Source organism: Castor canadensis, chromosome 6 (assembly GCF_047511655.1).
Source record: "Castor canadensis chromosome 6, mCasCan1.hap1v2, whole genome shotgun sequence".
In the NCBI taxonomy this organism is placed as follows: Eukaryota; Metazoa; Chordata; class Mammalia; order Rodentia; family Castoridae; genus Castor; species Castor canadensis.
This window is the reverse complement of record NC_133391.1, coordinates 97,773,565-97,799,032: the sequence shown is the minus strand read 5'-3', so window position 1 is coordinate 97,799,032 and position 25,468 is coordinate 97,773,565. Positions and strand designations below refer to the sequence as shown.

Here is a 25,468-nt window from a genome sequence, read left to right as displayed (position 1 = left end):
GTGAAAGTAGGACTCAAACAACTGCACCCACCAGTACAGAAAGGAAAAAAGAAAGCTGTTCTCCACCTAGGGCTGGAATTCTCCCATGAGAGATTAAAATCCCAAGCTTGCACCTTATAAAAAGTGTTTAGCTTTATCCTATCAGTGTGTTGCAGGAACATCCAACCTGAAACAACATAAAGATTGATCCTAGTTTCATGAAAATCCTCAACACAAAATTCTTCCAAGTGGGACAGTTCCACTTCAGAAGGGATTTTTTTTGGAGACAGGGACTTGCTCTGTAACCCAACCTGGCCTTGAACTCTCTGTGTAGCTCAGGCTGACCTTGAACTTGTAAATCCTCCTGCTTCAACCTCCCGAGTGGCAGGATTACAGATCGGTACCATCACACCTGGCTCCAGAAGGGATTTAAAAAAAAACTGAGACGTTCCAGTTAAAATTAATTATAATACATAATGAAATTATCACTCTGATTATGATATAACATAGGTCTCAATAGTATGAAAAATTACCCTACTTTTAATACTTCAAAGAATAATCATTTAAAAGACTGTACATAAATATGTTCAAAATAATTGAACTGATTTTTTTTTTTAAAAAGGAATAAACCTGGAAAAGATACTTTGAAAAGAGAGAAGCAGCAGTAACTTTGGGAAAACCACCAAATAGGACTTTGACAAATGATTAACTTAATGTTTTAAATTTAAAAATACACTCAATAAGTAAACGTACACTGTAGACACAGCTAACTACTCAAGATGCATCAAAACAAGACAAATAGAAAAAAAACATGAGGAAGATAAATTGAAGAAGTTATCCACAGGTTCATGAATCAGAATGATTCTCAAGAAAGTGTACCCTTGATAACAGCTAACAAAAGTTGAAGCAATCTCTCAATATGTACCTGGAAAATGTCTCATACAAATGGACAAGGAAGCATGTACAAGTATGTTTACTAAAGTAAAGTTTGTAATAGAAAAAAATTAGAAACTAAATTGCCCATATGCTCAGCAAGAGCCAAACGTGAATTATTTTTTCTTTTAGTGGAATACCAAAAGAGAAGCAAAAATAAACTATAGCTCTATATATCGAGAAAAGTTAACACAACTGAGTTCTAAGTTTATCTCAGAAACTCATTGTTAGTCAAGGCAAAAAGGCAAACACACTGTTTTTTAGTTCTCATTACTGAATAAAAAGAAATACAAATTCAACTGGAATGGAATGATACAATTTTTTCTGCTACTGAATTTTCATGAGTGTTGGGAAACTATTCTCTATGGACTTCTGAGCAAAGAACATAGTTGAATATCAAACAGCCTTGGAATCCAGAGAAAGGGCAGATCTAGAGATGTACCTCACCGGACATTTACTAGGGCACTTTATGCCCTGTCCTTTTTCTCTTCCAGATACTTTCTTACATTTCAGGGTAATGAATAATCCAACCCACCCCCTCTCAGAGGAGGAAGATGTGTCATTGTCCCTGAAAAGCTAAGTCTCTTAATTTTAAGGTTCCTGTCTCCTGTGATGCAACCGGCTACACACACAGGTAATATGACCTTCATCACACTGCCCTATGGGAATTAAGATAGGGAACCAACACGAGATTTTACTCAGGCTGATGCTTTTACTGTGACTAACAATCAATATCCCTTACCCAATGTTCGTGTGCGTGTGTGTGTGTGTGTGTGTGTGTGTAACCATAGCAGGCTAACTTGTTAGCATGCAAATAGTGTAAAATCCTCAGCTCTTTTACAGCTGTGATTTAGATTTTGCACAGAGACAAAAAGGAAGGAAGACTAACATAATGGACATGATTTCTTATGAAGTACAGAAATATTCTTCAAAAGACATCTAATATCAACTTTATAGAAACTATGGGCTTGACAAAATGCAAAGAAAGAAACAGTGAGGCAAAACATTAGATATGGAAGGATATTTCAGTGAGAATTTAAGATAATATAGTTCAGCTATGTTTCTTTTTGATGATGTAAAGATATAAGAACAAGGCTTGCAGTTCTTAGAAAATCAAGTGATTAGTAAACACAAACCATTTTTTATTTTCTTATACATCAGACATTATAAGGGAGCCTTTTATAAATACCATTCTCAGGGAATTCATAGCTGACATATCTGATGACTTTTGGAAATGTCAAAATCTTTGATTGAAGAGATACTCCTATATAATAGAGTATTTGTTGTGTATTTATTGATTTTGGCCATCCAGTATCTATCTTACCATCATCTTGAAACAACAGAGTTTTGTTTGAGGATTTACACCTTCCACACCACTATCAGGCCTTGTGGTCTGGATAGGTTTCCAGACCCAACTCCAACACTAGCAGGAAATTGAAACTTAGGTGCATCCCGTTTTCCGGGGTTAGAGGCGTGCACTGAGAAGTAAGCCATTCTCCAAGAATAAGCCTGATGGTCATGGACTCTGTCTCTTTTCTGTTCTAACTGAACCTGGAAAGATGGAGCCTCAGAAACAGATGAAAGGCGTTTTGCAGCCAAGAGGGGAAAGCCAGTCTAAGAATGGAGCTAACATAGAGAAGGTAGAATTGAGGTATAGAGAGAAAAGGAGAAACAGGATCCTGAAGGCCATATATGAGTACCTGTGTCCAGCTATGTCTGGAATCTTAACAACTCTGGGTTTATGTACCTGAACTAATAAAAGAGCTTTTATTTTTCTTGGCTTAACCCAATTTGGGCCTGATTTTCTCACAAAAGTGTTCAAATTTATTAAATCTGGGGTTCAGATGTCAGATTTGTAAGACTCTGAATCTTTTTGTAGTGAAAATTTAGAATACTTTGAACTATGCCCAGATAGAAACACCCAGAGTTCTGTGCTATAAAGTTTAGAAAGAAAAATTCGTCTTGAAAAAATTTTAACAGCTCTTTCCTTTAATAAAATATAAGAGAGCCTGCATAAAGCATTGTAGAAAATGTAATTTGAAATGTATTTAAATACTGATGGATCTATCCAAATGAATTTTTTTAGTTAATTTAAAATTCCTTCTTTTTTTTTATTTTTTATTATTATATTATTGCTGTACTGAAGGCATATTGTGACATTTACAAAAGTTCTTAGCAAATGAATTTATAGTTAAATATACTGTACTATGTTAAAGATTATTTTGAAAACAGTTATGGGAAGAGGAGCAAAACACAACCATTTTTAAAACTTATTATGGGATTTCTTTTAGGTTTGACACAAGGGATAATTTGCATGACTTATATTGACTTTGAACCATTTGAAATTGATAATCTCATATAGGTCAATCAAATCATAAGGTAGAAAAAAGCCCACCTAATTCCCTTTTCGAGTATATATTGTACTGAAAGAAGACCCAATATTCATTTCACTTATTCAAATATAGTACTGCATATGGAAGACTACCAGATACACTACATTTTCAAATTTTCAAACTTGGCACCTGTAGATTCTTTAGAAAGGGTTTAACTCTTTTGCAAATGCAATGTTTACTTACCTGCACGTTATATAAGGGTTGCCTTGGTGTATTAACTTCCCTCAGCAGACGGTGAGATATGCCCTTTAACTCTGAAAGCCTATATACAAGCTTAGGCTGCAGAAGTTTGGCCACTGACTTGGAGGATTGGGAGATGCTGTTTAATCCTTGAATTAATGTTCCCCGGTTGATCTTGGCTAAAGCAACAGCCATCCTGATTTTGGATGTTTTCGGCACAGGCTCTCTTTTCTGAAATATAAGCCTTTGAAAATTATCTGATGTGTGATTTGCCAATCACACATCTACTTCTAGCAGACTGACTATACAAATATGTTGTGCATGGTGCCCTACATGTACTCCAATATTCATATATTCCCATACAACTCTTTGACTCCCCCCCCCCACTTACATCTTCATATGAACATATTATTTTTCCTAGGATAAATATCCAGAATTGAAAAGTAACTTGCCAAAAGACAAAATTTTTTCATTTTATACCTTTTTGCATTTTTTCAAAGAAAGCTTTCAAAAGCAAAAAAGAATTCTTATTTCAACATCACTCAAGATTTGAATTATTCAAACAATAGTGCTTATTCAAAACTGTTACAAATATTTTTCTAGTTTACATAAAATTTTTAAATGATGAAATAGAACATAGATAAACTATACATAAATTATGCATATAATTTAAATAAAAATAATACAAATACCCTGTATACCAATCACTAAGTTTAAGAAAACTTTACTTCTCAAGACTTCAGAAATTCTATCAGTATAGAAAATTTTGTGGCATTGTCAACACAAATGACATGTAGTTCTTTACCCTAAAGAATATCAGAAAAAATTACTTGCAAGTAGTGAGAGTACATTCCAGCTATAGGCAAGTGTAGTTTCCATTGTGAGTTTAAATAACACTATTCTGGCTTTTTATTTATAACTTAGGAAACAGTATTGATTAATAAGTATTAGTTGCAAAAAAGTAACTTTGATTCTCTAAATACTTGTTCAGCCTAAATATATAAATACAAAATTTCTTTCTTTTCTTTTCTTTCTTTCTTCTTTCTTTTTTTTCTTTCTTTCTTTTCTTTCTTTCTTTTCTTTCTTTCTTTTCATCTCTCTCTCTCTCTCTCTCTTTCCCTCTCTCTCTCTCTCTCTCTCTCTCTGTCTCTCTCTCTCTTTCGGTGGCTCTGGAGTTTGAACTCAGGGTTCACACTTGCTTTGCCATACTTTCAACCATTTTTGCTGTGATTATGTTGGAGATAGGGTCTCTCTTTTTGCCCAGGTTGGCCTAAATTCCTGATCTTATTTTATGCTTCTGCTGTTGCTGGGATGACAGGCATGAACCACCATGCCCAGCTGTTTTTCCACTGAGATGGGAGTCTCACAAACATTTTTGCTCAGGCTGATTTTTGCTCAACCCTCCTGATCTTGGACTCCTGCATAGCTTGGGATAACAGGTGCATGCTACAGAGCCCAGCTGTTGGCTCATCAACTTTTTGCTCTTGCTGGCCTCAAATCTCAATTCTTCAGATCTCAACTTCTCAAGTAGGTAGTTTTACAGGTGTAAACCACCAGCATCTGACTCAAAATACCTTTTAAATGTAGTTTTTGCCTGTAGCAAATGTTGTATGTTTGTCTAAGAGCTAACATACTATAAATTCATTATAAATGCCTCCACTTTTATCCTAAAATTATTTTATTGCTGTTATTTCTCATCAATGTTCAATATTCCTCTTACTGTTCAGCACATTTTGTTGAAAGTAACCAGAAGCTATTTCAGCTTGTCAATAAGGATGGAGTTTTTAGCATTTGGTGTCCTGCTGTGGTTTGATTTGTTAAAATCCTGAAAAAGTCCATTAGCCAGCCTGTGGTCTCAGAGAGTGCCATCTAAATTGTGGGCTGCTGAAATTGCTGCAATCCAAAGCCATTTAGAGGACAGCAATCCTAAAAGTGGTTACATAGAAGAGAGAACACGCAAAATAACAGGCAGGTACAATCAGTTGGTATACGAACTACTGTTCATAGATGTAATTCCATCTAGGAAAGAACCACTATTGCCCACAGTATCCAAAACTCCACCACATACAAATTCCATTTCTCTTATGTCTTTGTACAATTGCTGCACTGATTCCTCCCAACTTCTCCTCAAGGTGGGACAACTGAAAATAGTTTGGTTTTACCTCTGATTATAATTTGTTTACATTTCCCTTCATTACAATTTGTTATCATAAGTAGTGGGCCATATTGCCAGAGCAAACACGAGTGGGATATGTACCATTTCACTTTTATTAAAATGTTGTCTACTTATTCAAGCATTTAGTGTTTTGGGGACTCCTTGTATTTACAGTTGCAAAATGTTAAGATTCTGCACTCTCCCCATCCTTGTTTTGTAAGTTTCTTTATAGTCTTTTTTGTTTGAGACAACAGGGTCTGGCTTGGTAGCCCAGGCTGGCCTATAACTCATTATATACTCCAGGCTGGTCTCAAACTTGAGATGTTCCTGCCTCTGCCTCCCAATGACAGGCACGCACCACTGTGCCCAACACCTCAGAAACACACAGAGGCACCTAAAGGTTGCTGACCAATTGAAACAGCATCAGTTAATAAGACGGGTTCTAGATTCCTGCTCCAGATTTCTCCATTTGACCTCCACTATTTGAATATAGATCCTACTTTCTCTTTTTTCTCTTTTTTCTACAGCCATGCCTGTTTCTTTGTCATCAGCAGTTTTAATGCTGAACTCCAATTTCTATTACCTCAGCGTTTCACTATCCTCCATCTATAAAACCAGCCTGTCAGCAACTCTTACTCAGTTCTTTCTCTGAATAGTGTCAGAATGTGACCTCTTCTCGTCACCCCCATACTACACCCAGGCCACTGTAGTTAGACACCACTATCTCTCTTTTCCAAATTAGTGTGTTAGCCACCCAAATGGTTTCCTTGCTTCCAGCTTTGCCTATTTTTCATGCTTTCAATAACTCATCAGCCAGAGAGAATCAATGAAAAAATCCTGTCAGATCAATCTTTCATCTGGTCACAGCTTTAGTGGCTTCTTCTACTCACTGTAAAAGCAAAGTACACAGCCCCTCAGAAACTAACTTGTTCACCTCGCTGGCCTCTTTGTCTTTTTCTTTCCCTTTCACACCTCACTATTTGTTGAACTCATTTGTAGACATGGTGAAAGGTGAGAATACAAAGTTGAGCTCTTTCTTGTCAGACCCAGACAAAATCAGAGCTGGGAAGTTACGAAGGAAGCGGGCTATGGACTACGTGTCCAAGGTAAGTACTTCCTCAAAGGACTTTCTTTCCAAAGGCTCAGAAGAGAGCTCTCATTCTGAATGCACCCCATGCTTTGTATACCTTACACTCATAACAGATGATAAAGTTATCTTCAGCATTTTTTAAAACTGCAGTAAGTCAGCAAGCTTCTCTGGACAGAACACTTGCCCAGTAATGGAACCTCTACCAATCAGCTGACACCAATATATGCCCCAGGTCTCCAAGAGCAATGACCCCCACATCCAAGTAGCTAACATAAATTTCTCCCTTTTGCCTTCAAAATCTTCCCCTTTTCTGACCTGCCTCAATATATCTATAGTTTACTATGGCACACGTATTCCCATTGCAACACTTTTCTACTTCCAAATAAATATAATTTTTCTTTAGAGAATCTCTGTCTGATTGTCATTTAGGTTGAAAACTTCTATCTCAGAGACTGTGCACTCGCTATACCATTTGATTCCTTGCGTGTCCCAAGGTTCATTCCCTTGCCTCCTTTAAATCTGAATTAAAGGATCTCTTCTCACCAGAGTTTCCTTGACCACCTCAGCAATCAATTTTTCTCCTGACACCAGCACCACTTCCTCATATCCCTTCTCTGCTATGTTTTTCTTCCCCCTAACATTTCCACTAAATACTGTAATTCATATCCATTTATTGGTTTTCTATTTGACAAGGATGTAACTTGTATGACAGTAGCCAATTGGTTCACTCATGTTTTCCCCTATGTGTCTGACACATAGTAGGTACTCTATAAATATTTACAGAGTATATGAAGAGTATCCTAAAATATAACAAAATAGTATTGAATAATATCAGATAAATATACCAAATACTAAAGTAAAAACCACCTAGAAAATTTCAGTGCACAGTGTACTCTGTAACTTTCACAGGGATGATAGTGCTGCACAAGAAACAACTCCTCAACACAAAAATATAATTGAGTGATAGAACATTCTAGTTACAGTCCTATTCTCATTGTATTTCAAAACCCCAAAACCATTACAAGTAATTTCCAGGCACTAGTGGTATGTCCTTAGCAATTTTTGTCCCACATTAAAAACATAAAAAATTTGGAAAGTACATTTGTACATGAAAAATTCAAAATTTTGACATGGGTTATGGCATTATAGTCTTTGCTCTGTCATTATGTAATTCCCACTCTTGTGGTATACAGTTACATGCAAAGTAACAACAGCAAAAACCACAAATCACCTCTCATATGAAAAACTCACAACAAATTGACCCTATTTGCTGGAAAAGATTTGTCTCATTCCAGTAAGGGTATTCTGAATTAGATAGTTTTTTAGTTCCCCAATTAAAGTAACCATTACTTTCTTCAAATTTAAAAGTTTGCTATTCTTAAAGTCTTTATATGAAAATCATTTTCAGTTTGTGAAGGTAATCCTTCAAACATTACTCTTTACTAAGGAGGTAGATACAGAGGTATTGGGGTCTATGCTGGATAGCATGCAAGGTTTGTAGGATAGTGGACTTCAGCAATCATTACCTCAAGTCAGGATTCTAAAATTAACTTCCCCCTACCCATGAAGAACTATTTAACAACTAGCAAGCATTATTCTGGGCATATTCTTCTATACAAATTCTGCTACCATGCCCCTCATATCTTTTTTGCCCCAGTTAAACAAGAAGTCCTGGGAGAAAAATTTAAATACTAATCCCAAAATTTACAGATTTAAAGTTCAACCCAATTAATAAAAACTTCTTAACATTTTAAAAAGTAGTCTTTTCAGTATGATGGGAACTATTGATCATCTTTGAAGAAAAAATTATAGTACTTCATATTGTGACCTTTTAAAAATAATCTAGTTAACAATGAGTGTAAACAATGTTTTCTGGACAATTTATTACTGATGAGAAAATAGCTTCAGATGTGCTATATCACCTAAGCTACTCAGGGTTCTTGCCAATCTCACTAACACATTCTTCAAAATAAACAATAGGAAAAGAAAATATAATGCGGGCTGGAGGTGGAGCGCCTGTCTCGTAACCCCAAGGTCCCGAGTTCAAACCTGGTACCAACAAAACAAAGGAAGAAGAATGTGTTTTGAAAATGACTAAAGAACCATGGTTACATTCTTGTCTAAGTAGGATAAGGTTCTTATGAGTACATCAAAGGCTGGAAATGGAAATGAAGAGTTCTTTCTTTGAGGATCAGAATATCCATCTATTTTGCCATAAATCATGCTTCTGACTCTAAGCGATAATGAAACTACTGAAAGGGTAGAAAGAGATAAAGAGAGTTATAAAAAAAAAAGATTCTCACTTCTTTGATTAAATAAAGTTCTAATTTCTCTAATATCGGCAATGAGGAAAGCACAATTTGGAAGAGATAACAGGGCTGCTTCAATGATTTGACATTCTAGACCAACCATAGACACCTGTCCATCTCTTCCCTTCATCCTCCACAGCATCACCAAGAAAAGTCTTAAAATACTTTATACTAAAGCTAGAGGAATGCAAAAAGGGAAGCAACTAGATTCCAAGTCTAAGATATGAAATTACAAATTTTTGTTTGCCCTCTGGAGCTCTTACCTTATCCTATCCCACTCAGCTGACCACCATCTATATGCTATGTTACCACTACAGAGCTGTTCACTTTCTAAATTAGATACAATTTATATCTACACATACACTCATCATAGTCTAATGCAATTGCTTTTTTTTTTTTAAGAACTCTGTCTTCATTGAATTAAGCCCACTGATTGAAAGAATCATGTCTTACTTATTTTCTGAGTCCCCTCTCCCCAGTCCTAAGCATTTATTAAATGTCTGTGGGCTGGTTTCTACATGAGTGATTACAGGTAGCTCTCATACCTCTCCTTTAGAATGAAATATATAGACTTTGTGATTACCATTTGCTCAGAGTGCTTCCTGGATGGGACCATTTACCTCATATTTGTCATTGACAAGAGTCTGACTTCTGGATAAATCTGACTTCTTGTTACTGTATCATGTAACTTTAAAACAGATTCTATTCCAGGTGTGGTCAAAATAACAGAAGCATACTTTTTCCACTGTAGTTTATATCCCTCATATTGTTTTTCTATTTGACAAGGATGTAAGTTGTATGACTTACTGTGTGCCTTTCAATAAGGTAGATTAAATGTGTCCCCTAAACAAGATGCAACTTTTTCTTGACTGTATGTCTCTACAAAATTCTCTAACTCCCTCCTCCTCACACTCCCAATACTTTCTCTGTTTCAAATCCTTTTTGGAACAGAGATTTTAAAATATAGCACATACATACTTTGTTTAAATTGATGAAAAACAATATTTTCTTTCCACATTAAAACACACACATTTATATCATATTTACCTTTCCACTGTTATAATTCATGTCAATTAACTGTTTGCACAATTTAATTGCCTTAGATGTTAGCTAAAGTGTATCTAGCTATTTTTCCAATCTTACATTAAGCAAATCTTAAGTAAACTACATTGCAATTGTGACTGTGAGAGACCACCAGATTTCCAATTCAGTGGCACAGTAGATTTCTTTAAATCACTTATCTCACTTCCTGATCCACAACCACTCTGAATAAGATTTGAAATTTGTTTTTTGAGGCAAAATTAATATTTTCTTAAGCTTTCAGCACTGATCTCAAAATCAAAGCATTAAATAACTCATATGATACTAAAAATACAATATAATTTTTGCGTTCCTTTTGAAACTTATGAAATCACATTACCTGATTAGACTGTGATAATCTTAGGATGTTAGGGAATTCATCTTTAAACTCATCTATAAGGTCCATGATTACTTTCTGGATCCCTTCAACTAAGAAAAAAAAAGTTAGGAAATATAAAACTTCAAAAAATATCTCCTACAGGGAAACAAGGGACCCCAAAAGGATCTTATTCTCTGTTGTTCCCACATCCATATCTCCTTTTACAACAAGATTATATATACTTCTTCCAGAAAAGTTCTTCAACACCTGTCCACATATCCACCCTACTGGTTTGATTGGCATGATGGATTCCTAAGTTCTTCGCAAGCTTGCAGGCTTAGGAGGAGGGCAGCCTTCCACTCAGGAAAGCAGGAAAGGACAGAACCTGCAGCTCACTGCTGGGGATTCTTTGTTACTACACAATGGACCTCTGAGAACTTGTTACAGAATCTTCTGAAGTCATTCTGGCAGTGGGAGGAGGAAGAATGTGTTTGGAGGCATACGGGGATGAGGAGGGGGATTAAAAAATGAACCACACTAAGAAGTTCTACAATATAAATTGAATTTTGTTCCAAATTCTGCATGATACTTCAATTAGTGGATCATCTGAGAACAAAGCTCCTTTTGAAAAGCATTGGCATGTGCTTGGAAAGAAATGCTTCACAGAGGATGCCAAGTAGGAAAGAAACACAAGCAGTTAATTCAGAAAGACTTCTCAACAGATTTTATGTCCGTCATCCAAATGAGGATCAGTAGGTCACAGTCAAGCACAACTGTGAAGTCTTTGGTTTGTCTTCTTTGTAATTGAAACCTTCATTTCTTCATCTTTTACCCATCCCACTTCAGAGGATCATTGTTTATTCTTCACCAAATCTGGGAAGAACTTATATCAGGTAGATTTTATTGATTATCATCCAGTTATAATTTAGTGTGGGTGAGTAAAGAGTTGATGAGTTAATCTCATTTTAAATTGAAACCTGTATACTTAATTATAGTTTGACAATTTTCTTCAGCAAGCATATGGCTGTTCATGGGAACTGTTTGGGAAAGGGAACTCATCAGAAGATTCCCCTAGCATGCAAAGCCTGCCAGATCCCAGTGTGTCACATCACCTCAGTCCTTAATCTGCCTACAAACACTCCCCACCCAACACCCACTTCTGCTAACCAAGTAGAGTGCTTCCTTCCACTGTGACTCAAGTGCATAAGATAAGCATGCCTCTAACATTTGAAAAGTGCAGTCCCAAAAGAACCACTCATTGGGCAAAGATGATCAATACCAACTGGAATCCATATGCTAATGAGGCATTTCCTCTTCCTCATCAGGACACTTGGCTATGAGTCTACCTCAGAGGAACACCTGGCAGCCCCTTCTCACTGGTCTTCTCTGCCCTCTCCCACCCAGTCCCTTTTATCTAACTACATACTACAATGGCTTACGCTCCCAACTGCTTTCACCCAGTTTTCTTTTCATTAGCACCCCACCCCCAGCATCCTATAGAATCAACAAACATAAAACATTTCTCGTGCTAATATTAATCATACCTAAAGCATAACAGACTGTGTTGTGCTAACAAAGTCCTCTTTGTCTTTTTTTTTTTTTTTTTTGTGGTACTAAGGCTTGAACTCAGGGTCTTCACCTTGAGCCACTACGCCATCCCTTTCTTGTGATGGATATTTTTGAGTTGTGGTCTTACAAACTATTTGCTCAGGCTGGCTTTGAACCACCATCCTCCTGATCAATGCCTCCTGAGTAGCTAAGATTGCAGGTGTGAGCCACCAATGCCTGGCTTTTTTGTCTTTTCTTAATGGTCCTCTCCCAGGAAGAAGAGTGGAAAAAATAAGACAAGAGGTAAGGAACTAAGAAAGTCCCAACCTGCCACACTTACTATTTGGGATCTTACAATATTTTGGTTGGAATTTGTGTTTTCATGCCTATATCTTATGCATCTTATGTCATTTCAGATAATAAAATTAGACAAAATAAATAACAATGTCAGTGTTTATCTTCCTTTTAACTCTTATTATAGTATTCTTTATACCTTATAATAGAGTGCTGAATACTTATAAAAAGAAATTAGGGCTGGGCGCTGGTGGCTCACGCCTGTAATCCTAGCTACTCAGGAGGGAGGGATCAGGAGGATCAAGGTTCAAAGCCAGTCCAGGCAAATATTTTGTGAGACCCTATCTCAAAAATATCCAACACAAAACAGGGCTGGTGGTGTGGCTCAAGTGGTAGAGTGGCCTGCCTAGCAAGTGTGAGACCCTGAATTCAAGTTCCAGTACCACCAAAAAAATAAGTAAAATAAATAAGTTAGGAAGCAGTTATAAATACCTCCAAATAATTTTTTAACAACCAAACAGGTTTATCTGTATATAGAAGGCTTCACTGCAGTAAAATAGAGCATTCTATTTGCACATAGAATTGAAGTAAGTGAAAAATTCAAGCAAAGGCAATACAAGATCAGTGACAGAAATAAAAAGGTTTGGGGTTCATTCAGACAGGTTGAATTTCAACTCTATTCTCTATCAAACTCTATAAACTTGGGCAAATTAAGTTTTGAAAACCAAAATTTTACTATTTTTTAAAAGGTGACTTGATGTGCCTGAAATGCTCAACAAATGGAAGATATTGTTAAATATATGCACCATTTTGCTTTTGGAAAGTTTGCAAGTCAGCACTTGGTTTGCCCTGTTCACACAGGTTTTCAGCCTGTTTTATTCTGCACCCAACTAGAACTCTGGCATCTTTCCTAACTGGATCCTTCCCTCAAACCTACTTCCAATCAACTGATCAGAGCTATACTCCTAACTTCAAGCATTATCTGCCAACTCTCAAAGCCTAACACCAAAGACTTCTTTCAGACTTGTCCTTGGTTCAGATCAAGGATTAGATTAGAAGCCACATCCTTTGGAAGCCAGTCTCACAAACAAGATCAGTTCTATTGATGCCGGGATTGTTGTCTTCTCAGCCCACAATGTACTTTGAGACTATGCATGTCTAAGTCAATGGCAAATGCTAATAACATCAAAGTAATTTTTAAAATCATGATCCAGAGGAAGGAGATTGATATATTTTGAAGGCCAATTAAATGCTAGCAACTGTGCTACAGGCCAGGTTCCATCGATTATCTTTCTTAATTTTCTATGAGGTGGGAATACTCTGAAAGCAATCCAGAGATATCAAACAATACCAATACACGGGTGTGACCAGTACCAACTGTCACCCTAGAAATACATCCCAATGAAAAAATCCTTAGTAATAACTTCTATGAAGAGTTAATTGGGGCTTCTTTGGATATCATAAACTGAAAGCAATTCAAGACCCCAACATTTGTCAAATGATTTTAGCCTCAAGCTATAGGAATGTTTCAATTCCTTACATCTGGAAGATATGGACTCCTATACATCTAGCAAATTTTTTAAAAAGTGCATGAAGAAATTTGAAGTAGCCAAATTTATATTAGAAAGGACTATCTTATAAAAACAATCAATGTTCACTGAGCTCTTTATTCCTAAGAAGTTGTGTGTAACTGAGAAAACCAAACCCCCCCAAATCGAAAAATTGCCATGAAAATATTATTTCCATATGATTATTCATTTGTATTTAATTGATTAAATTTAATGTCATAAGTGTGACTAAGAGTATGGTTATATATCACTGTGCTTAGAATCTGGTGAAAAGTTTCATGTAAATCAATATAGTTTATAGGAGGGGGGTCTCACATCTACTTTTAAAGATCTACTGAGCATGGTGACATACTCCTGTAGTCCCAGCTACTTGGGAGGCTGAGGAAGGAGGATGGCTTGAGCCTAAGAGTTTGGGACCAGCCTGGACAACAATAGTGAAAATCTGTCTCTTAAAAAACTGAAGGCCAGGCATAGTGGTTTCACACCTATAATCCCAGCTATGTGAGAGTCAGAGATAGGATTAAACTTTGAGGCCAGCTTAGACAAAAAGTTCCTGAGACCTTATCTCAAAGAATAAGCCAGTGTTATAGTTCATGCCTATAATCTCAGCTACATGGGAAGTTGAGAATCATGGAGAATTGTGGTCTGAAGCCAGTCCTAGCAAAAAGCATAAGATCCCATATGAAAAATAACTAAAAAACAAAAAGAGCTGGAGGATATGGATCAAGCACTAGGCCCTGAGTCCAAATCCCTGCCCCCAGAACCACAAAAAAGAAAAGATTTGGTTATGTCTTGATCTTGAAGAACTAATGGAGCAGACTGAAAAAACCCTATATACTGAAGACTACAGACCCTCCTGGAGAGGACTAAGACAGTGAGGCAGTCTATGCCAACAAGGTCACGCTGGTAATGACACCCACAGCCATTGGAGAAGAGGAGTGCGGTGGGCACAGGCTGGCATGTGCCCTCATATCTACCCTTGATCCCAGGTCAGTGGGGACCAGGAGTAGATGGAACAAAAGGATAAGCCTCGAGTTGTGAGCTGTCTCAGGAGCATTGAGCCACCAGGATACCCTACCCACAAAAGGAAAAGGGCGCCCCTTAGAACTCTGCAAAGATCTTCCACTTCCTCCCCTGCACCTCACCCAGTGACAAGGAGGGTGTGGTGTCCACAAAATAGCCCCCTCCTAAAAAAGAAGGCAATTCTGGGTGGGAGGAGTATTTTTGTAAATCTTTACGGAAATAAAATTTTCTTCTCTTTTTATTTTTCTAAGGAGGTTTTTCGAGGTCCTAAATTGTAGAAGTAGTCTCTTAAATTATGATTTTTATTTTTGTCTAGTTTTGCTTTGTTTTTAACAGGCTGTGTTTTCATGCAAACATCCAGTTGTTCTAGTACCACTGAATAAATAATCTGTTTTTCACTGGTATGAAATGTCACTTTTGTCACATACATGTACACAAACACACACTAGTATGTACCAGAGGTATTTCTGGACTCTTTATTCTGCTTCATTGGTCTGTTACTTATCTCTGTGTCACTACAATGCAGATTTGACCACACTTGCTTTCCGATGGTTACGTTTTACTCTTTCTTAAGGCAAGATTTTCTCACTCTTCTTTTCATTATATATTTCTACTAGTGTTTTAAAAATTCCACTAATCTCATAGGTTTTCTGCAAATTGCTTATATTTTCTACCTGCTCAGCATCATTGGGATGGGAAAGGGGACAATTTTATTCTTCTTTTTTAATGTCCATACCAACTATTTTATTATCTTATTTAAATGAATTTACCAGGACTCCCAAAATAAAACTGAATACTAATGATTACATCAGATCCCTATTTTGTTTATGTTTTCAAATATAATGACTTCAATACTTTATTGCTTACCAAAAACCAATCTCAAATGTTATACTAAATAACCCCGATTATATTTAGTTTCCTTGTATGACCATTCTGGTTTTGTTTTTACTGGGAATGACTGTTGAAGTTCATCAACTTTCAACATTATCTTTGGATGTGATTATTTTCCATCCTATTTGCTAGTATAACAAATTATGTATTAACTTTCCTCCTATTGAAACTGTCTTTATTCCTGGAAAAAGAAAAACGGGGGAAAAGCACAGCTAAATATCATTATACAAAGTTTTAAGCCCTTTAAAACTGAACAAAATAGAATGAACACACATATATAAAACTATTTTTAAAAAGCAAGAGAATAAGAAACATAAAATTCCAGATAGTAGTTACTACTTCTGAGGAAAGGATAATGGCACAGTGAGGATTTTGAAGAAAATAGTGACATACTTCTTCTAAAACTTAATCGTGTACAGTTATCAGTGTGCTATAATTCTTTATGCCTCGCAATAATTTGTCAATATATGTATCTACTCACTAAAGAAAAATGATTGAAATACTCTGATGAATGAATTTGTTTACAACTTTTGTGGGAAAATGATCATTAAAGAATATTCCAGTAATGATGGTTGACAAAGATTCTTTGCTTGACTAAACTTTAGTCAGGTTCCTAAACCTTTTCCTGTGACAGTCCATATATTTTTACGGCCTTCAAGTAGCAGTCTTAGATTTATCTATTTATACTGTGATCACTGCAAAGCATGACTAAAAATGTTGATGTTTGTGTTTGGTCCCTTCAGTTAGAGTCATAAGGTCATAAACTTAACTATGTAGATCAGATAAGCACATCTCCCTGGCCAAACCAATAATTCTCAACCATAACATAAAAGAAACTTGATTGTTCCATGTAACCCCTTACAATGACTTGAAAACTTATGTTCATTCAATAGTGCCAAACAGAGAATTCATCTCACCCTTTCTTTTGACCTAACACATATCTTTAGAACTGAGCCCAGATAAAAGATAAGCCGTCACGTATGAGTTAATCTCAACTTGTCATGAGATACATTTCCTTTAAGCCCACAGCAACCAATCCTTTTAAATATGTCTTCATTACTTTGTATACAAATAATAATACAAGTGAAGGACAACAAGAAGATTCTTCCTCCAAACTTGCCACTTTGATTATTTTGAGCTGAAGACAACCAAAAAGAGACACAAAAAAACTGTCTTGCCCTTTTCCAGCAGGAAGGGCAGGACAATTCTTAAGTCATTAGAAACAACTCCAGATTCCTATCACCCTGGAAACAGCACCAAAGGACTCTATATAACAAACCAATTCAGCAAAACTAAAGTTAAATCATCAATTATTTAATCTACATATTTAGTATATTGAATAGGTATTAATATATTGAGGTATTCTCAGATATGTGCTAAGCATACAGTATATGTAGTACTTATACATACATGTATACATACATCTAAAAAGTAGACAAAGGCTACTATATTTCAATTTCATCTCTATCTTATAATGCTTATAAATATTGTTGTTTGGGAGAAAAGAGTTTATAGTTATGAACAATGATAAATAATAAGATAATGTATTATCAACTTCTGATAATATTCAGCATCTTTTACCACATAGAAAGTCAACATTTTTTCCTCAAACAGTATTTTTCAAACTTTTTGATCTTTAAAAACCTGCTTATATTTTTACATATTATTGAGAACCACATGTAGCTTATATTTGTTACACCTACTGATGTAACACACACATATACATACACACACTGAAGCCAGCTGCCATGTTGTGCGTTACTCTTTGGAGAGACTTGTATGGCAAGGAATCAATGTCTTAGTTTAGAAGTGGATTCTCTCTCAGTCAAACCCTAGATGATGACACCTTGAGTGACCCCAAGTTAGAGATGCCCACTAGGCTGTACCAGAATTCCAGACCTACCATAACAGTAAGACAATTTTTATTGTTTTAAATCTCTAAATGGAGTGATTTTTTACATAGCAATAGGTAAATAACCTGATTCATTTAAAAAGCAATAGCACTTGCTATGAAAAATAACTATTTTCCAAAGTGAAAAACATAGTAAGCTGAATAATTATTTCATTTTAGCAAATGTCTTTAATATCTAATTTCACGGAGACATTGGGTTTCTCAAATTTGCTTCTGCATTTAATCTGTTGCAATACATTGCTTTGGTTGAAATATATAAGGAAAATCTTGCCTCATACAGATGTGTAGTAGCAAAAGGAGTATTTTAATAGCCTTTCCAGATAACTAGGGATATTCTTCTTTGATCCTGTATCACTATTCAACAAGTGACAATTTCTTACAAGTTAGTTGCAATGTGTAAACCATATCAATACACACTTCATATTCCATTACATTAATTTGTTGGTCTATCATTCATTGGTTATTTGGATAATATTGGTTCTCTGAAACCAATATTAATATTAATAAGATATTAAGCAGATCTTCAATTGACACAATCATACAATCCCTCCCATCACCAAATAAAGCAAAAAATGAGCCTTTTGCTAGTATCACCACTGGTCTTACTGGAAAGTGTAAGTTTGGGGAGGCGTTTGTATTGATTGTTCTACTAATATATAGCAAATTACCCAGAGCTCAATAACTTAAAGCAACAAACATTATCTGACAGTTCTGTGGATTAGTAATTCGGGAATGGTTCAGCTTGGTGGTTCTTGCCTCCAGGTCTTTCAAGAATTTGCAGTCAAGCTACCTGATGACTAGGCTGTAGTTATCTTAAGGCTCAACTGAGATGGCACACTTTCAAGCTCACTCTTGTGCCTCTGGTATTCTTCAAAAGATCCACTTCCAAGTTCACAAATGTGGTTGCTAACAAGCCTCAGATCCTTGGCACATGGGCCCCTTCTTAGGCCACTTGATTGTACCCTCACGTGGCTTCCTTCTCCCAGGGTTGCCTTACAACCTGACTATTGTCTTATAATGAGTAATAAGAGAAGGGGTGGGGAAAGAGGGGGAGGAAGGGAGGGAGGGAGAGGGGGTTGAGAAGAACTGTATCAAAGAATGCACAACCACAAATTGTCAAACTCATAGTCTTGGATAGTCTCTCCCAAATTCTAATTATTGCTTTTAAGCTCACATTTATAATTGGCAATCAACATTGCCAGTTGTTTTCCTAGAAATGACAGACTTAGTCATTTTTTAAGAAAATATTTGCAAATATTCAAATGTGTATAACTATAACCATATTTTTCCTGTCAGTCATTCTCTCAAGTGAAAATGACATTCTGTGAAAAGAAAACAGCAAACTCAAGCAATTATACAAGCATTTTCTTTTTTTTTTTTTTTTTATACAAGCATTTTCTTTGAGGCAGTTATGCATATGCTATATTTAATTGCATGGAATATTAAAATGGTGTGTTCTCAAGGGTCAGTATTTAATGTATGTATTTAAGCTTCTTAAGTAAAAATGACTTTTCTGGTTATAAACTAGTCTGTTTGGGACTTCAGAACGAACAATCAGTATGGGATGGAGGGAATCAGGAAAAACTTCATGAAAAATTTGTGCATTGAGACTGGCTGGGAATTGCAGTCAGGTTGGTATGAGTAGGAAAGGTAGGACAGGGAAATTAGCAAAACTCATGAGGCCAAAATGAAGTGAGCATGCTGTTTGGGAACATGCTGTGGATTTGATGTGGAAACCTGTGACAAGAACCAGCCTGAGAGCCTCATAGAATAGACCCCATGTGGAGGCAGAAGTTGAGAGGCTAGGTTATCATGTAGCCAGAAAGGCCAGGGAAAGTTCTCAGCAGAGGAGAGTCACCTGTGCCCATCATCGCCACAGTTAAACAAGAGCTTTTCTCATCTCACCTTTTCTACTCCCCTCTCACATGGAAAAGGCCAAAAGCAGCAACTGAACAGGGAGAAGGGGACCTGAAAAGAGGAAATGCAGCTGACCAAACCTCTCTCCCTCTTTCACTGTAGTCTTCTTACAGTGAGTGAAACTCAACAGAGAAAGGGAAGAAATTTCTTTTAAAATAACAAATGATTAGATGTTTTATTTTTATAGTAAAAATTTAATTTCCAAAAAAATTTTTCCAAATACAATAGGTAAATGTTGGTAATACAAAAAGAAAGTTTTTAAGTTGAAATGAGTATTTGACTATTTTTATTTAAATGCTTTTATTTTAAATCTTATTTGAAATTTTTATTACATTTTATTTGCATTTGCAATATTTTATAATCAAAATTTCTTGAGATAAATTAAGTTGCTCTGTGTTTTTCTTATTTTTTTAGAAATTTTAGTAATCTCTAATGTCTGTGCTAATATTCCAGGAAAAGAGAATTATAATAGTCTGACAATGACAAATAATTGGTCAGAATATTTCTCTTTTCTTGGCTTAGTGATACTAAATTTGTAATATTAAGCTTACAAAGGCAACAAGAGATATTTTTCTTTCTTAGTAAAACAGCTAGAATTTTGTATCTTCATATTACTTGATAGGAAACATTCATTTACAGAGCTCAAAACAAAGAAACAACAGCAGCAACAAGGATTTCAACAAAGCAAAAGATGTATACTACATTGTTATAACATTATGTGGAGGCAAAAAAAAGGACATTATATTGTTAGTCTTGGATTGAAATTTTCTGTTATAATGAGGTATAGGATCTAATTCTGTAATTCTTCATTTTGTCATGTAGCAGAGAACATAGTGGCCACTTTCATTTTGATCTTTTTATTGTTGCTTCAAATTTTTTATGAATATATGATAGTTATACAGAGGATATTGTTGTGACATTTCCATACATATATGTATAATACCCCAGCTTGGCCTAAATGAAATGAATTTAGTGTTCAGGGACTGGGGCTGAGGTCAGTGGTAGAGTGTCTAGCATTTGTGAAGCCCTGGGCTTAATCTCAAGAACTGCAAAAATAAATGAATAACTATGACAGAGTTTGGATTATTAGACTCTAATTACTAAAAAAGGACATTCTTTTATTATGTGAGAGCAACCACAAAACTGTAATATTTACTTGAGATGTCAAAGGGGTAGGAGTAGAATACTATGAATTGGAATCAATTGACAATGCAGGTTTGAAGGACAGTGACAGAGTGACAGAGAAGAGAGCTACTTGTAGTAGGTGCCCTGCTCAGTTCAATTCATTTAATAGAGTGCTTATAACACCTATCATGCATTTATTAAAGCATTCTCTTTTTTTCTTTATTTCAGTTATTGGTGTGAAGAATACATACCATATGAATTTTTTTTAAAAACCATAGCTTTTGCTGTTCACTGATACTCCCTGATGTTCAAACTGCCAACTATAGCAAAGATCATAAAGATGTTACAATTTTAATTAATAAGAAACTTCTACCTATTTTACACAATTGAAAATAAAGCCAGATTCTCCAAGACCTTTAGCCGGTTATTGATTGCCCCCAAAGTTCTTCATCAGTAAAATGGAATGTGTGATTTCTAAAGTTTTTTATAACCCTGTGAACCTGTAACTCTAGAATACTAATTACTGGGTTACTTGGTTTCTTGATATAAAACAGAAGCTTGTGGGAACTGTAATAATTCTTTTAAGTTAGGGTCAGTCTCTTACCTTATCAGGCCAGTGGCCAGCAAGGCACAATAAATCACTCTTACTGTAGCAAATAACAGCCTGCTGGCTTGGAAGATTTAAACATAGCTTCAAAAGGAAGCTGTTTCCTCAGAAGGGTTTGAGTGCCTTAGGTAACAGAAGAATAAATCAGTAATTGTTCTAACAAAAATAACTTCTCATTCTTAAGATGAAAATATTCTTATCCCATTTTAACCAAAGCATCATGAACCACTGGATTATGTCAGCATTCAACATGTTAGCAGTAAACATCATTCCTACTCAACAAAATTAAAATTCATGATACTCTGATTTGGGCCTGACAAGGAAAGAAGCATTTTTTGGTTAGGGAAAAAATAATATAAGGCCAGTTGACAAGAAATTATTTATAAACTGGATTCTCCCCCAAAAGTCTTAATTTATTCCATGAATAGTAAAAGCTTTTGCAGTTAGACAAAATGTTAGACGATCCCTGTGAGTCAGATTAGTGTGAGAGTAAATGTTTTCAGGCTAAGAAAATGCCACTTTGTAAAAGTTGCTTTGAGTAGATTTTGGACAATATCTACATTGAAAAGCTTGACAGACTTTATGCTTTACATATGGTTGGCAACATACATCCTTGCAAAGCTAGATTTCTAATTCAGTAATGCTCTAGAAAAAACCCAATACATTGAAGTACTTTATGATGTCACTTTTACTGACTAAATTAATGAAGTATATTCACATTCTTAAAGGATTTTTCAGTAGCTGGTTCCATTTTAAACTATAATAGGAATTTTATGTCATAATGTCAAGTCTGTCAAAAAAATTAAAGAACGCCTAGTACTTGCCTTTAACCAACAGAGTTGGTAAACAACAATAACAAAAATCTCTCCAAGAAATGAAAAACATAGCATGATAAAACTTGGATATTTAAAAACTAGTGTGGTAAAACCAAAAACATAGTTTCGTATTATAGTCAGAACTTCAGCAGAGAACCTCGGCTTGCTCTGGGGCTCTAGAACTACTTTGTTCTCATATTTCAGAAAAAGCATCCCATTTGGAAATGCCCATGCAGGGCTAGGGTGCAACATGGAGTCCTTTTGCTTAGCACTCTCAGGCTCTTAACTCAGGGGTGGGGTGTGTCAAGTATGCTCAATTTACTGACTCTCAAAGGCACTAGGTGACTTCCTCTATTCTATCACCCAGTTGCTGAGGGACAGAAATGAGATACCAAGGCTGTCTGACTAGAACATTTACTGCTCTTAGACATGGTCTATCTATAAACCATTCTTGTATCTTTACATAAGCAGAGAGCACTTTGCTCTTAAATATCACATTTATTTCACTGATTTCTTTTTTTTTTTTCCATTGTTTTTTTTTTTCATTTTTCTTTTATTATTCATATGTGCATACAAGGCTTGGTTCATTTCTCCCCCCTGCCCCCACCCCCTCCCTTACCACCCACTCCACCCCCTCCCACTCCCCCCCCTCAATACCCAGCAGAAACTATTTTGCCCTTATCTCCAATTTTGTTGTAGAGAGAGTATAAGCAATAATAGGAAGGAACAAGGGTTTTTGCTGGTTGAGATAAGGATAGCTATACAGGGCATTGACTCACATTGATTTCCTGTGAGTGTGTGTTACCTTCTAGGTTAATTCTTTTTGATCTAACCTTTTCTCTAGTACCTGGTCCCCTTTTCCTATTGGCCTCAGTTGCTTTTAAGGTATCTGCTTTAGTTTCTCTGCGTTAAGGGCAACAAATGCTAGCTAGTTTTTTAAGTGTCTTACCTATCCTCACCCCTTCCTTGTGTGCTCTCGCTTTTATCATGTGCTCATAGTCCAATCCCCTTGTTGTGTTTGCCCTTGATCTAATGTCCACATATGAGGGAGAACATACGATTTTTGGTCTGATTTCTTTATAATATCCTATGAAGCACCATTTGTATTAAATCCCGTGCCTTTTTCATTCAGTTAACTCAAACTATATGTTCAGATATTGCTTTCTATTCTTTTGGCAAAGGACAGTTAACATTAAATATAAATGGGGCAAACTGTATAACAAAGAGCTAAAATCTTCATATGGAATTCATAAATAAATATACAAACATGTCAAAGGGGGAAAATGGCAAAGAACATACACAGTCACAAAAGAGTCCCCCATTTAACAGATATTTTCTGAATGTCCTCTATGCATTTTTCATGGTGCTATGTTAGGGACAGAATGAAAAATTATTTACTGGCTTCATGCTATACTGTTAAAAATCACTTAGTGTTTTTTCATTTTACAAAAATATCTATATCTATCTATATCTATATATATCTTTATAGATATATAGATATATAGATATAGATATAGATATATATACACAATATCTGGAAGGATTATATATCAAGTGCATATCAGTAGGTGCTTTATTTATGTTTTAAGTACATTTCTTTTGTAATAAAATTTTATTAAAAATAAAAACCTAAGCATAGAGCCAGTGGCTCATGCCTGTAATTCTAGCTACTCAGGAGGCAGAGATCAAAAGGATCTCAGTTTGAAGCCAGTTCAGGCAAATAAGTTTGCAACACCCTATCTCGAAAATATCTAACAGAAAAAGAGCTGGTGGCGTGGCTCAAGGCATAGGTCCTAAGTTCAAACCTGGTACTGCAAAATAAGTAAATAAAATAAAATAATAACGTATAGATTAAATTATTCAATTATATCACTTATTGTTCAGGGGTTTTTTTGGTCATACAAGTAAGTACATTTTACTTTTCGTATCCATTGAAAGACGGATTCCAATAGAATTAAGTTTCTTTTTTATACCACTATTATCCTATTTCTTGTATCCTAAACCCAAGACATGAATATAGAGGCACACATATATGAACTCAAGACGTTCTCCCATATAATAAACATACACACATGCACACACACACATACACATAGAAACACACAGTGTCCTTCAAACTTTGGTGTAAGTGAAAGAGTTTGGCAGTCATTGGACAGTTTTAATCTAGGAAATAGCTAGATTTAGAGCTCTAAATTTCTCCCTGAATGCGATACTTTCATGCTTTTGTATTATTCAATGTATGAATTCTTTTAGTGATTGGCCCGTTTTGTAGTGGTTTTGTGTTTTTTGGTAACTAAACCCTGTGTTCTACCTTCTAGATCTATCAATGGACTATCTCGGAACATGTGGACACACTCATGACTCCAGCAGCTGCTGGTTTAAGGATCCAAATACATTAATACAGAATAATTGAAAGGTAGCAACAATTTCTCATTTAACCGAAAATATTTGTTTAGACTCATATATAGAATGTTACATATTGCTAATCTATAAGAAATAGTATTTTATTTTTAAAATATGGGTACCTTTTAATTAATTAATGTATCACACAAATAAAACCAGTCCCTAGTATATGTCCCATGCAAATACATTGTTTTAGTCTGTTTTGTGTTGCTGTAACAAAATACCTGAAACTAGGTAATTTGTAAAGAACAGAAATTTTATTCTCACAGTTCTGGGAAGTTCAAGATCAAGACAGTGGCATTTGGTGTTTGGTGAGGACCAAGATGGTGGCTTGTTGCTGTACCATCTGGAGGAGAGACAGGGCATCCTCACACAGGAGAAGGGGCCGAGGTCTTCACCCTTCAGCCCTTTCACAAGGTGCTAATCTCATGAGAAAGAGCTGCATTTCCCAAAAGTTGTACCTTGTAATACTGTTGCTTTGGGAATTAAGCATCAAAGTAAATTTTGGAGGGGACACCATTATTCAAACCACAGAACACATAATTAAATATTTCTTTTGTGAAATTCAATAATTCTGTGTGAGTACATGTCAGTAACCATTCTTAAAAAAAAAAAAAAACCTGAATGGGTTAGTCACACATGAATAACAATGAAAAGTTATCTCATGCTCAACTTTTTTGGTTGTATTACAATATACAGAGTAAAGTGATTCAATATGTTCTTTAAAAGTACAATAAAGGTCAGCTGGTAAAAATGCTTTATGAAATGATTCCCCTAATAGAGGGTTTTGTTTTGTTTTTGAGACAGGGTCTCACTATGTAGCTCAAACTGGCCTCCAACTTGCTACATAGCCCAGGTGTCCTCAAACTCACAATCCACCTTAGCTTGCCAAGTACTGGGATTACAGGTGTGTGCCACTATGCCTGG

At 35.7% G+C, this 25,468-nt stretch overlaps 1 protein-coding gene and 1 long non-coding RNA gene across 2 annotated transcripts in view; one reads left to right on the top strand and one right to left on the bottom strand.

Annotated features, from left to right (window-relative positions):
* The window catches only part of Spata9 (spermatogenesis associated 9), a 28,677-nt gene extending 17,936 nt beyond the window's left edge, over positions 1-10,741 (bottom strand). The window contains exons 1-3 of the mRNA XM_020187083.2: positions 10,681-10,741; positions 10,460-10,548; positions 3,489-3,716 (exon numbers count right to left, since the gene is read on the bottom strand). Of these exons, the coding sequence (XP_020042672.2) occupies positions 3,489-3,716; positions 10,460-10,548; positions 10,681-10,741 (378 nt within the window). The remainder of the gene's footprint in view (positions 1-3,488; positions 3,717-10,459; positions 10,549-10,680) is intronic.
* Positions 1,274-25,468, top strand: LOC141424168 (uncharacterized). The gene is made up of 3 exons (XR_012449101.1): positions 1,274-1,546; positions 24,457-24,554; positions 24,811-25,468. It is a non-coding gene; the product is annotated as an uncharacterized lncRNA (long non-coding RNA).